Raw genomic sequence first — 13,407 nt, 5'->3', positions numbered from 1 at the left:
GTGGGGCATAGACATCCTGTGATAATGCAGCATGTCTCATTAAGAGCCACATCCACTGTTTTAGTGTGATGAGATGTGTTCCACACTGGGCATGCAAACTCAGCAGCAGAGTAGCAAAGCGCAAGGGCAGATGTCTTCACTGTGGTCGTGATCCCCAGGTTGTGCCAGTCAGCTTTTGTATGATATTGTTTCTAGCACCCACTTTTTGCTTGATATTCAAGCAAATGTTTCACAATGCATTATCATTCTCCTTTAACCACTATGGCTACAATGTATGCATTCCTGGGATTTGTAGTTTGCAGGGGTATTAGAGATCTTGGTCAGAAAATTCTAGGCATGTCTTCCTAATCAATTCTACCGGGATTTTATATGATGAAACCAGGGCAGTTACAGTGGAATTGTAGTTTGTGCAGATGGGCCCCTAGATCTCTGCAGCAAGAAGTCCCAAATTCTAGGTGCCCTTTCTCTGCCCAGCATCAACCCAGCAATACCAGTCCACAGTCAACTGTTCAATACATGAGATAGCAAGCTTTCCATTTTCATTGGACTACAATTCCAATATCCACATGGCCATTCATTGTATGCCTGGTAGGAACCAAAGACCACTGAGGTCTGGAAAGCCTACAGGTTCCCTGCCACTGTTCCAACAGATCACTTCATTTGCCACCTGCAGTACAATATGGCTTTTCCTATTGACACAGGAGACATTTTTTTCATAAGGACTGCAGGTTATACTTAAAATGATGGCTGTTAAAATGCTTTCCCTCGACTCCCATACCACACTAAATACCATACTTACTGCTCCAGGGAAAGAACCCTAAATGCTTTACTCTGTTTGAAATCTGGAGATGAAGGACACAACGTATCCTGCCCATTTCCAGCAACTGAAATCCTCCATAAGCCTAGTAAAAATCCATTCCATAACACTTTCATTCCTTTTCTCACCATTCTGCATAAAATGTATTGTTTTAGGAGCACATTCTGCTTTAAATTATACTGCTATCCCTGCTATTATATACAAACTATTCAAAGGATCTTTTTGATTTAACAGTTCGTATTTGTGTGCATCCCCCACAATAAACATAAACACATCCGAAGGGAGTTAAATGGATTTCTCCAAATCTCCATCTGCCCATCATTCAGCAACTGAGAGATCTCTGAGGGCCCTTCCACACAGCCCTATATCCCGGAATATCAAGGCAGAAATCCCCCAATATCTGCTTTGAACTGGGTTATCTGAGTCCACACTGCCAGATGTTCCAATTCAAAGCAGAAAATATGGGATTTTATTCAGATGTGTGGAAGGGGGTCAGAGTTGCAAGAAACAAATAAAAAAACCTGTTTTTCCTCTGATAACGTTAGAAAACTGGAAAGCACATTATCTGTGCACAGATAGAGAGCTATGATTCACAGTGACATAGCTGCTTCCCATGAAATCCTGGGATTCATAATTTAGGGAAGCTTTTGAACTGGATTATATGGTAGTGTAGATTCATATAATTCAGTTCAAAACAGATAACGTAGATTGTCTTCTTTGATAATATGGATGATACAGCATTGTAAAAGAGGCCCAAGTATGTATGACTCCAGCCTTATTGTCCCTTAACAGCTTCCATGCTGGACTACATTCCCATTTTTCCTGAAACTAGTAATCTGGAAATCTCTGAATTGGTAAAACTGATTTATAGGATCCTGTTGTTTTTAATATTGACTATGGCCCCTTCTACACTTCTATATAAAATCCAGATTATCTGTTTTGAACTGGAGTATATGGCAGTGTAGACTCATATAATCCAGTTCAAAGTAGATAATGTGGATTATCTGATTTGATAATCTGTGTTATATGGCAGTATGGAAGGGGCTGTTATAATGCTAACCAAGCATCTTTCCTTGTTCAACCTTCTCACTGCTTCTTTATTCGGCTCAGGTTTGATAGAAGCCCTTTGAAATGCCCCCTCAGAGCCCATCTACATTGCCATATAATCCAGTTTCCAAATTCAGATTATCTGAATTCAGATTATCTGTTTTTATCTGATTTTATAAGGGCCCCTGTACCCTGCCATATGAAATCCAGATTATCTGCTTTTGTATACAATAGCAGGAATAACTGAATTATATGACTGTGCAGACTCAGATAAACTAGGTCAAAGCAGCTAATGTGCATTATCTATTTCAATAATCTGGATTACATGGCAGTGCAGATTCATATAATCCAGTTCAAAGCAGATAATCTGGATTCAGAAATTGGATTATATAGCAATGTAGATATAGGGCCCTTCCACACAGCCATAAAACCCAGAATATGAGGGCAGAATAACCCACATTATCTGCTTTGAACTAGAATATCTGAGTCCACACTGGCATATATCCCAGTTGAAAACAGATAATGTGGGATTTTAATTAACTGTGTGGAAGGGGCCTCAGCCTCTAAGAGTCTTACAAGTTCCTTTGGGTGCTAATTTAAAAACTGGGTCTTTCAGACCCCTTCCACACAGCTGAATAAAATCCCACATTACTGCTCTGAACTGGAATATATGACAGTGTGGACTCAGATACCCTCCCCACACACACACACACACAACTTCTCAGGAAAATATAGAGCAAGGAAAGCTACATTCCAGAACATACATACAATAAGTGAGCAACAGGATTATAAACAAACAAATTACTAGAGGAGGCTCGAAGAAGGTTGTAATTTCCAACAGTGAGTTACATTAGGTCACTAAGGGCCCTTCTACACAGCCCTATAACCCAGAATATCAAGACAGAAAACCCCACAATTTATGCTTTGAACTGCATCAGACACTCAGATAATGTGGGATTTTCTGCCTTGATATTCTGTATATAGGGCTGTGTGGAAGGGCCCCCAGCTGGTCTTTCTGTTTGCAATAGCACCTACTGTATCCACCTTCAGATGAAGATGTAGTTCAGAAGCAAATATTTTAATATGAACCTGATCTCTAGTATTCAGACACAGAGGATACATCCCTCAAAAATTTTCAAAGAAAAATGAAATACAAGCCCCTTGTTCTGCCATATATTGCTAGTTATAATTTCTCACAAGGTCTGGCATCCATGCCTACTCAGAAAGACATTGCATTCACCTTTGGAGGCTTTCTCCCAGGTAAGCATTTGGAGATCTGAAATTTTTAATTTGATTTCTGGGGCACTTTGCAATTACAAGGCATTTTACAGTTGTTAGAACAGCCAAAGAACCAAAATTAAAAAAAGCACATTTAGATTCAATTAATTGCTGTTGAATGATAATCACACTGCAAATAACTTTTTTGTTGTTCTGACACTTCGAATACTAGTGAAGAAAGATGGCCCTTCCTCTCTATCTTTCATTCTTCTCTCTTTTTCTACCTCCCTCAATTAAATTCCAACGTTCACTTTTATAATGCCAAACCAAAAAAGGCAAAATGCATAGAAGCATTCTACTTCAGGTTTGACTCAGGGCCCTTCCACACAGCCATATAACCCAGAATATCAAGGCAGAAAATCCCACAATATCTGCTTTGAACTGGGTTATCTGAGTTCACACTACCATATAATCCTGTTCAACGCAGAAAATGCAGGATTTTATTCAGCTGTGTAGAAGGGGCCTAAGAGAAACTGATATTAATCTGGGGGAAATCAGTATGAATTTTTCCAGTCACTGTGGATTTCTTTGTTTTGGATTATACACAGTGCAAAACTCTTGGACTATTAGTAAGTCTCCCTCCAAAACACATGATATAGCCTACCGAGGGGCCTTCCACACAGGCCTACATCCCACAATATCAAGGCAGAAAATCCCACAATATCTGCTTTGAACTGGGTTATCTGAGTCCATACTGCCAAACATTCCAGTTCAAAGCAGACAATATGGTATTTTATTCAGCTATGGAAAGGATATTTTGGGTTATAAGGCTGTGTGACCTAATGTAAGTCACTGTTGGAAATTACAACCTTCTTCAAGCCTCCTCTAGTAATTTGCTTATTTATAATCCTGTTGCTCACTTGTTGTATGTATGTTCTGGTATGCAGCTTTCCTTGCTCTATGTTTTCCTGAGAAGTTGTGTGCGGGGAGGAGGGAACTGCAGACCACGTGGGACAAGCACAGTGCAGATATTTCTTTAGACTTTGGGACTGTTCTGATCGCAGACTTGCAAACACTTGCCTGCTGTTTTATTATAAGAGAGATGTTCTGACCAGAAACAGTCTCAGAAACTATCTCAAACATATCTGTAACTAATGGGTAAGTTGTGTACCTGTGTATGCTGAACACACGAAGGTCGTGAGTAAACCAAAAATGTCATTTTTACCAGTCTGTTTTGTCTCTTAAGTGCATAATATAAAACAAGTTGTTTTATTGGAGAGTAGATATGTTTTAGGCACTGAAAAACACTTTTGAAGAACTGCTTTTTTTGTATTGGCATATTCTCTGTTCCTAACAGATCAGAGAGAACAGATTGTTCAGTCTAACAACTGAAGCCATTTGCCTTGCATAGTTACATTTGGTTGTACACCACTTGAGAAGATTCTACTCAAGCAGAATTTTGGCTCTTCTCTAAAAGGTTATGATCTCTAAAAGGTCATGTTTTTCTAAAAGTCACACTCTCTCAGATTCAGAGGAAGGCCATAATAAACATCTGCTGAACAAGTTTTGCCAAGAAAACTCCAGGAGAGGGTTCATATATGCCAGAAACAACTGGAAGAACCACCACAACAACAGGCTTGTAAAGAAGCCAAGCCCCTGAATATGTAAGAACTGAGCAGGGTTGTTCATAGGGTTGCCATAAGTGAAGCCAACTTGATGGCAATTAACAACAAGTCTTTTCAAATTAGAAGCTGGGAGGAAGTAATACAAAATAAAAGGGGACAGAATCCCACTACTCCTGTTAAAGACTGGATTTGACCTTATCACAGCAACTAGGCAGCAAGTTGACTAGCCAGGAATGTTCACTAAGGTTAAATCAGAAAAGGATGGATAATAAGTGGCATTCCTGAGATCCCATCAGTACCCACCCCTACCCCCATGTCTATACTGGCCAGGGCTTGTAGGAATTTCAGATCAATAGCATGAGGCCAGTGGATATGTTCCCCTATCCCAAAACAAAGTCTTATTTTAAAAACATCAAAACATAATGTAGGGATGCCTGGTGAAGAACAATGCTAGTATGTACTAGAACAGTGGTTCTCAGCCTGTGGGTCCCCAGATGTTTTGGCCTTCAACTCCCAGAAATCCTAACAGCTGGTAAACTGGCTGGGATTTCTGGGAGTTGAAGACCAAAACACATGGGGATCCACAGGTTGAGAACCACTGTGCTAGAACAAGGTGGGCAAGCACAACCCTCCAGGTGCTTTTGAACTATAATTCCCAGAAGCCCCAGTCAGCATAGCAAATGGAGAGGGGATCATATTTTGCCTACCCCTGTACTTTAAAAATAGTATACAGGGAAAGTCCCTGTTCTAAACTGGCATGGCATTGCTCTCCACCTGAAATAGTTTCAATTTTAATAACAGAACAATTTCCAAAAAAGGGGTGCAACTAGGCTATTTTCTGTCTTTCAACTTTGGTAAGTCATGAAAATGGTTTCTATTTAAGTGGTGACATGAGCTTTAATTAAATTCTCCTTTAATTTCCTCTTTTGTAGTGCATATGTATTTGGAACTGAATCCCTGTGGATTCAGATGGGCTCTCTCCCAGATAAGAGTGCACAGGACTGAAATCCTCACAATTAGTATAAGTGTAATAGCTTGCTTTCCTTTCACAATTAGTAAAAGTGTAATAGCTTTGTTTCCTTTCTTTCCTGGAATACGTGCCCCTTCTCTTTCATTAATATTATCCTTGGTTTTTGGGGGGTTTTTTAATATGAACCTCCGGACATTTTTGCCCTTCTGGGTTTCCAAGTGATATCTTCCAATCTGTACATTTTAGGACCCAAACTCCCTGAAATAAAATGGGTAGGAACCCGGAAATAATCTGTACTAGGAAAATCATCTTTCTTATATATACAGCTGTATTGAAAATAATCTGTTCTTGGGAAATCATTCATACACACACACACACACACGTACGTTTCTGTATCTATGAGGTGACAGAGGTAGAGGATATTACACATGTACTGTTTAGTTGTGTTTTATTTTATTTATTGACCATATTTGTATACCACCCTTCTCAGCCCGAAGGCGACTCAGGGAAGTTAACAGTTGGCAACATTTGATGCCTCAACAAATAAAACAATCATAAAATACTGTTAAAACATATGTATAAAATATAAAAATATAAAAACCGTACAAGGCCATAAAAATTATCATGAGCGTCTCCTAGTTAAAATCATTATTCAATTGCATCGTCAGGTCATTCCATGATTTTGAATAATTATGCTGGATTAGCAAAAGCCTGCTCAAAAAGCCAGGTTTAACCTTTCTTCAAAAAGTCAGGAGGGAAGGGACTGCTCTCATATCCCTGGGAAAGGCAATCCATGGTCAAGGGGCCACCACTGAGAAGGCCCTGTCTCTCATCTCTGCCAAATGCATCTGTGAGGATGGCGGGACTGAGAGCAGGGCCTCCCCAGAAGATCTTAGTGTCCTAGATGGTTCATAAGGAGAGATACATTCGGATAAGTAAGCTTGTCCAGAAAAGTTTATTTTGCACAAGAAAGAGAGAAATCAATACCTCAGACTATTCATTACACAGAAAACTCACTGGAATCTCCATATTAAAACTACATTTTTAATGGCTGGCCAGAATGCTAAGATAACACACCAAACATCCTTTTTTCTACATAAAGCAACACAGCTGAGAACTGCATATTTGAAGGTGATTGGGGTAAACTGTAGGGGTGACACAGATATCTAAACTGGATTGGGTTTGTGTAATAGCTGGTCTATTTTAACCTTGTTTTAACATTCGTCCTTAACTTCTGTGGTATGAAGTTTTACCTTGGCACTTTAATGATGATATTTTAATTATCATTAACTTTTAACTTAATCAAGTTTTAACTGTGTTTTAATGTATGTTCACTATTACAGGAGTTTTAGGACAGTGATTAGTGTCTATTTGTGTATTTTCTTGTTTTTGTGTTTTACTGTTGATGCAGTTTGAACTGTATGTCAATATTTGGGTCAATATTTTGTGGTCAGTGAAGACCCAACCATGCAATCTGTTGAGAATCTGAGCTGTTAGGCTCAAAAATAACCCTCACTTGGGGTGATTCCACCAAAATATAGCAGAGTGCTAGAAGCAAACTTCATAACCAGCAGAAACTTAAGTGTGTTGGATTAGCTTCCATTCAACAGGATGGTACAGGATTACAGAAACAGAACTTTAGGTTCAAAATATTTATTGAAGTAAAAAAGAAATCCATTCTAGATAGGAATGGTCTTCTAAGCTCATTTTCTAAGGAAGGTAAAAGGATAAAATATCAAAAGTATACATGCAGCTACATTTTGCCTGGAGAAAGGCAAAATGTGTCCTCACTCCAAGAGAGACAAAGCCAGAGAGCGAGAGCAATGGAGAACCACCTCAGGGCCAAGCCAGGGCAATAAAAATACCTTTACAGAGGAAGTTACCTCATCCCTCACAGAAATTCCATTGCTACATCTTCAATTGGGGGGGGGGGGGAGATACTGGCAAGCAAGACAAAGCCCCATTTATGAGAAGCATGCATAGGAATATGGGTAAAAGAATCCCTCTCTCTAACCCTATATCTAAGTCTAGGTACTTATTGAGGACTGGAAACTTGTGCAGTCCAGGGATGAAACCCAACACAATCACATACAGTTCAAACTGCATCATTTGGCATTGAAGATGCAAGCAAAGATGGCAGAGAGTTTTTTAAACTTTCCCCAGGCAGCAACCAGCCAGGCTTTGAAGCTGCAAGGTCATTTGATGCTAATCAAGGTGGTCAACTGCAACATTCACACCTGCCTCAAGCAGACAAGAGTTCTCCCACTCTGAACATTCCACGGATATATCAACCTCACTTGCCTAGTTTCCAACAGATCTCAAACCTCTGAGGATGCCTACCATAGATGTGGGCGAAACATCAGGAGAGAATGCCTCTGGAACATGGCAATGCAGCCCGGAAAACTCACAGCAACCCAGCAATTGAAATGGATTCATTCTGCATAGCTGCACTCGGAAGTTTTCCCTTTCATCACTGGAAACTTTGTTGTCCTAACACTTTTGTATTTAAAGCAGGCACCTTTGAGGCCAAATTATAGAGAGTGCACTTTTTTGGCATTTTGTATGACATTCAGCAGCAAATACTTTTGTGGTTTAAGGGTCTTGAAAATTGAGGTGCGCATTAGAGTTGAGAGTGTATTAGCAATTTCGAATCCGGTGCATCATAGAATCATAGAGTTGGAAGAGACTTCATGGGCCATCCAGTCCAACCCCCTGCCAAGAAGCAGGAAAATTCATTCAAAGCACCCCTGACAGATGGCCATCCAGCCTCTGTTTAAAAGCTGCCTCCAAAGAGTTCCACTGCTGAACAGCTCTCACAGTCAGGAAGTTCTTCCTCATGTTCAGATGGAATCTCCTTTCTTGTAGTTTGAAGCCATTGTTTGCATCCTAGTCTCCAGGGCAGCAGAAAACAAGCTTGCTCCCTCCTCATTAGACTTCCTCTCACGTATTTATACATGGCTATCATGTCTCCTCTCAGCCTTCTCTTCTGCAGGCTAAACATGCCCAGCTCTTTAAGCCGCTCCTCATAGGGCTTGTTCTCCAGACCCTTGATCATTTTAGTCTCCCTCCTCTGCACACATTCCAGCTTGTCAATATCAATCTTCAATTGTGGTACCCAGAATAGGACACAATATTCCAGGTGTGGTCTAACCAAGGCAGATAGAGCATGGGTAGCATGACTTCCCCGGATCTAGATACTGGACTTCTATTGATGCAGGCCAAAATCCCATTGGCTTTTTTGCGGCAGCATGACATTGTTGATTCATGTTTAACTTGTACATCTTCCCCCCTCAGACACACATTAAGGCACATTTTTTCTCCCTCCCCTCCCCTCCCCCTCCCCCTCTCACCTCCACTTGGTCCTCCTGTTCTGGAACCAGGTCTTGACCTGGGCGTCGGTCATCTTCAGGGCCTTGGCCAAGGCGGCCCTCTCGGCGGAGGCCAGGTACTTCTGCCGATGGAAGCGCTTCTCCAGCTCGCAGATCTGGAGGCGGGTGAAGGAGGTGCGGGGCTTCTTCTTCTTGGGCGGCGTCCGGTTCTGGTAGGGGTGACCTATACGGCGTGTTACAGTGAACGGTGAGAGGGCCACTGGAGAGGCAGGGCAGGATTTGAGGGGTGGGGTGGGGTTGGGGGGAGAGGCAAGGGAGCAAAAGAAAAAGGATGGCAGGAGAGAAGAGAGGAGAGAAGAGAGGAAGGAAGCAAGCGGCGACATGGTCAGGAAGGAGCTCCAGAGGAAAGGCGAGGAAGACACGCGAGACAGTGGGAGAGCTGTGGCGTGGGGAGAATGGAAAACATGGGGTGCTCAAGTCACAGTTCTAGCCACCAACATACATAAACACGTACAGGTTCAAAGCAAACATGGGGTGTTGTTTGGTTTCCGGACTGCATGGCTGTGTTCTAGCAGCATTTTCTCCTGACGTTTCGCCCGAACTGGAGAAAATGTATTGTGAAAGGTTTCATAGCCGGAATCACTGGGGGCCCTTCCACGCAGCCCTATATCCCAGAATTTCAAGTCAGAAAATCCCACATCTGAGTCCACACTCAGTTCAAATCAGATATTATGGGATTTTCTGCCTTGATATTCTGGGATATAGGGCTGTGTGGAAGGGCCCTTCGTTGCTGTGAGTTTTCCGGGATGTATGGCCATGTTCCAAAAGCATTCTCTTCTGGCGTTTCACCTACATCTATGGCAGGCATCCTCAGAGGTTGTGGGTGAAACGTCAGGAGAGAATGCTTCTGGAACATGGCCACACAGCCCTCTATCCCAGAATATCAAGGCAGAAAATCCCACATTATCTGAGTGTGTAGTAAGTCTATCCCATTCTTCGAGAGCCTGACTGGTGTCCTGGGGTAAATACACACTGTAGAATTGATGCAGTTTGATACCATTTTAACTGGCTTAATGCTATGGAATGCTGGGAGTTGTAGTCTGCACTCTTTGAAGGTTGAAGACATTGTCAAACTGCAACTGTCATGATCCGTAGTATTCAGTCGTGATAGTTAAAGTGTCAAACTCTGTTAATTTTACACTCTAGGCCCCATCTACGGTGCCATATAAAATCTAGAATATCCCAGTTGAACTGGATTATATGGCTGCGTAGACTCATACAATCCAGTTCAATGCAGATAACGTGGATTATAATAAATAACAATAAAACTTTATTTATAACCTCCACCATCTCCCCTAAGGGTCCCTGGGCTGAACCGGATTATATGGCAGTGTAGGCTCGTATAATCCAGTTCAATACAGATAATGTGGATTATAACAAACAATAATAAAACTTTATTTATACCCTTCACCATCTCCCCTAAGGAATCTGGACTGAACTGGATTATATAGCCGTGTAGACTCATCTAATCCAGTTCAATACAGATAATGTGGATTATAATAAATAATAATAAAACTCAGTTCTTGTGGGTTTTTTCGGGCTATATGGCCATGTTCTAGAGGCATTTCTCCTGACGTTTCGCCTGCATCTATGGCAAGCATCCTCAGAGGTGAGGTCAGAAAATCCCACAATATTTTATTTGGGTTATCTGAGTCCACACTCAGATAATGTGGGATTTTCTGCCTTGATATTCTGGGATAGAGGGCTGTGTGGCCATGTTCCAGAAGCATTCTCTCCTGACGTTTCACCCACAACCTCTGAGGATGCCTGCCATAGATGTAGGTGAAACGCCAGAAGAGAATGCTTTTGGAACATGGCCATACATCCCGGAAAACTCACAGCAACGAAGGGCCCTTCCACACAGCCCTATATCCCAGAATATCAAGGCAGAAAATCCCACATTATCTGAGTGTGGACTCAGATAACCCAAATAAAATATTGTGGGATTTTCTGGCATGATATTCTGATATATAGGGCTGCGTCGGTGGGTCCTAAGGGCCCTTCCACACAGCCCTATATCTAGACTATCAAGGCAGGAAATCCCACATTATCTGAGGGTGGACTAAGCAGATACTGTGGGATTTTCTGCCATGGTATTCTGGGATACAGGGCTGTGTGGAAGGGCCCTCAGAAGAAAATGCTGCTAAAACACGGCCATACACCCCTCGTGATTAATAATAATAATAATAATAATAATAATGCTTTATATTCTACCCTATCTCCCCGAAGGGACTCGGGGAGTATTCCAATCAAAAAAGGCAAACATTCAATGCCTGAAGACAACAACCAACACACACATAATAGCAAAAAATGACAACCCTACATATAAATAATTCCGGCAGTGAAATACACATGTTCGTGGAATAAACCTTAACTTGGGAGGGGTGTTTGTGGAAACATTTCCCCAGTTGCAAAGTTAGGAGAAAGCGATTCCAAATTCCAGAATCGCTAAACTTTATGGAGTCAGGAATAATAATAATAATAATAATAATAATAATAATAATAATCCAATAAAACAACCAGCACAGTGATCTTGTTTGCTGTGTACTCATCTTGTTGTATTTCGAATAACAACAATAATAATGAATTTATTACCCGCCTCTCCCTGCGGCTTGAGGCGGGATACAACATCATTTTAAATAAGAGATAAAACACTATGAAAAGACACACAACAGGATATACAGACTTAAAATACAAGTTAAACCAGGCATGGGCAAACTTGCCCCCCCCCCCCCGGGTGTTTTGGACTTCAACTCCCACAATTCCTAACAACCTCGGGCCCCTTCCTGTGCGGCTGACGGGGTAAAAGAAAGGGCCTGAGGCTGTTGGGAATTGTGGGAGTTGAAATCCAAAACACCCGGAGGGCCCAAGTTTACCCATGCGTGAGTTAAACTATACTAATGAAAGGCATATTCAAATTCACAACTTCAAATTGACGGGCAAGAGACGGGTCTTCAATCCCAACTGATCTAGCTGTGGAAGCTCTTCCCGGAAGGGGAACATGGAAATGTTTTCTCTGTGCAGAACTGGGAAGGAAACAACAGCTAATTCTGGGATTTGTAGTCCCTCCAAGTCGCTTCTCCCCTCACTCTGCCGAAATCTTCCCGCCTAAAGACTGGAATTGTGATTCTTTCCTTTCTTGTGTGCTTTGTTTGGTGTTTAGTCCTCTCTCACACACAACCCAATCTCTATAGTTTCAGATTGTTTACTAATAGAATGCATTCTTAATCCTGTGACTATACTGTCTGAAAGTTGCCTAGGCCCCATCAGCATTGGCCACTTAGAAATGGGTCGGCCGGCATTATATAGATCAGTGTAGATTCGCCCTTGGAAAAAATAAGAAGCAAAACTCATCCGATTGTAAGACTCACGCATAAAGCCAAAGCGATACAAAATTAACTGTCTCACCACACCCCGATTTCTCTCGCAAGTTTTGCCTCTATGCCTCTTGGATTCCCTGGCAATATATTTTTGAAGGGGAAAGGAAAAGGGGATGTTTGTAGTTGTGATGTTTCCAGTCGTTTCCCACTTTATTTCGACCTTTTTCCCAAATCGGAAGCTGAGACAGTGTGACTTGCCCAATGGCTGAACGGGGTTCCCAACTGAGTCCTAATCCAACATTTAGATCCGGAAAATAAAAATGACTGCCATGTGCTCTAGCTCCAAAGTATGGTTATGTATGATATGGTTTCAAAGGCAATCCCCGAAAAGTCAGTCCTACCGGAATAAATGGGCCTTCCAATCGACTTTGACTCCTTCTACACGATCATATAATCCACATTATCAAAACAGATAATTTTGTGAGCTGCCCCGAGACCCTCCGGGGAGATGGTGGCGGGGTATAAATAAATATTATTATTATTATTATTATTATTATTATTATTATTATTCCACATTATCTGCATTCAACTTGATTATATGACTCTACAGTTCAGCCCAGAGTCCCTTAGGGGAGATGGTGGAGGGTATAAATAAAGTTTTATTATTGTATTGTCGAAGGCTTTCATGGCTGGAATCACTCAGTCCTTGTGGGTTTTTTCGGGCTATATGGCCATGTTCTAGAGGCATTTCTCCTGACGTTTCGCCTGCATCTATGGCAAGCATCCTCAGAGGTGACCTCACCTCTGAGGATGCTTGCCATAGATGCAGGCGAAACGTCAGGAGAAATGCCTCTAGAACATGGCCATATAGCCCGAAAAAACCCACAAGAACTGAGTTTTATTATTATTTATTATAATCCACATTATCTGTATTGAACTGGATTAGATGAGTCTACACGGCTATATAATCCAGTTCAGTCCAGATTCCTTAGGGGAGATGGTGAAGGGTATAAATAAAGTT

General features: G+C 41.6%; 1 protein-coding gene across 1 annotated transcript in view; it reads right to left on the bottom strand.

The window, feature by feature from the left end:
- TLX1 (T cell leukemia homeobox 1) overlaps positions 1–13,407 on the bottom strand; it is a 33,347-nt gene that overhangs the window by 9,134 nt on the left and 10,806 nt on the right. Inside the window, exon 2 of the mRNA XM_060766808.2 lies at positions 9,028–9,229. Coding sequence (XP_060622791.2) covers positions 9,028–9,229 — 202 coding nt within the window. The remainder of the gene's footprint in view (positions 1–9,027; positions 9,230–13,407) is intronic.

Source organism: Anolis sagrei, chromosome 3 (genome assembly GCF_037176765.1).
Source record: "Anolis sagrei isolate rAnoSag1 chromosome 3, rAnoSag1.mat, whole genome shotgun sequence".
Lineage (NCBI taxonomy): Eukaryota > Metazoa > Chordata > Lepidosauria > Squamata > Dactyloidae > Anolis > Anolis sagrei.
This window is presented reverse-complemented; position numbering and strand designations above follow the sequence as displayed.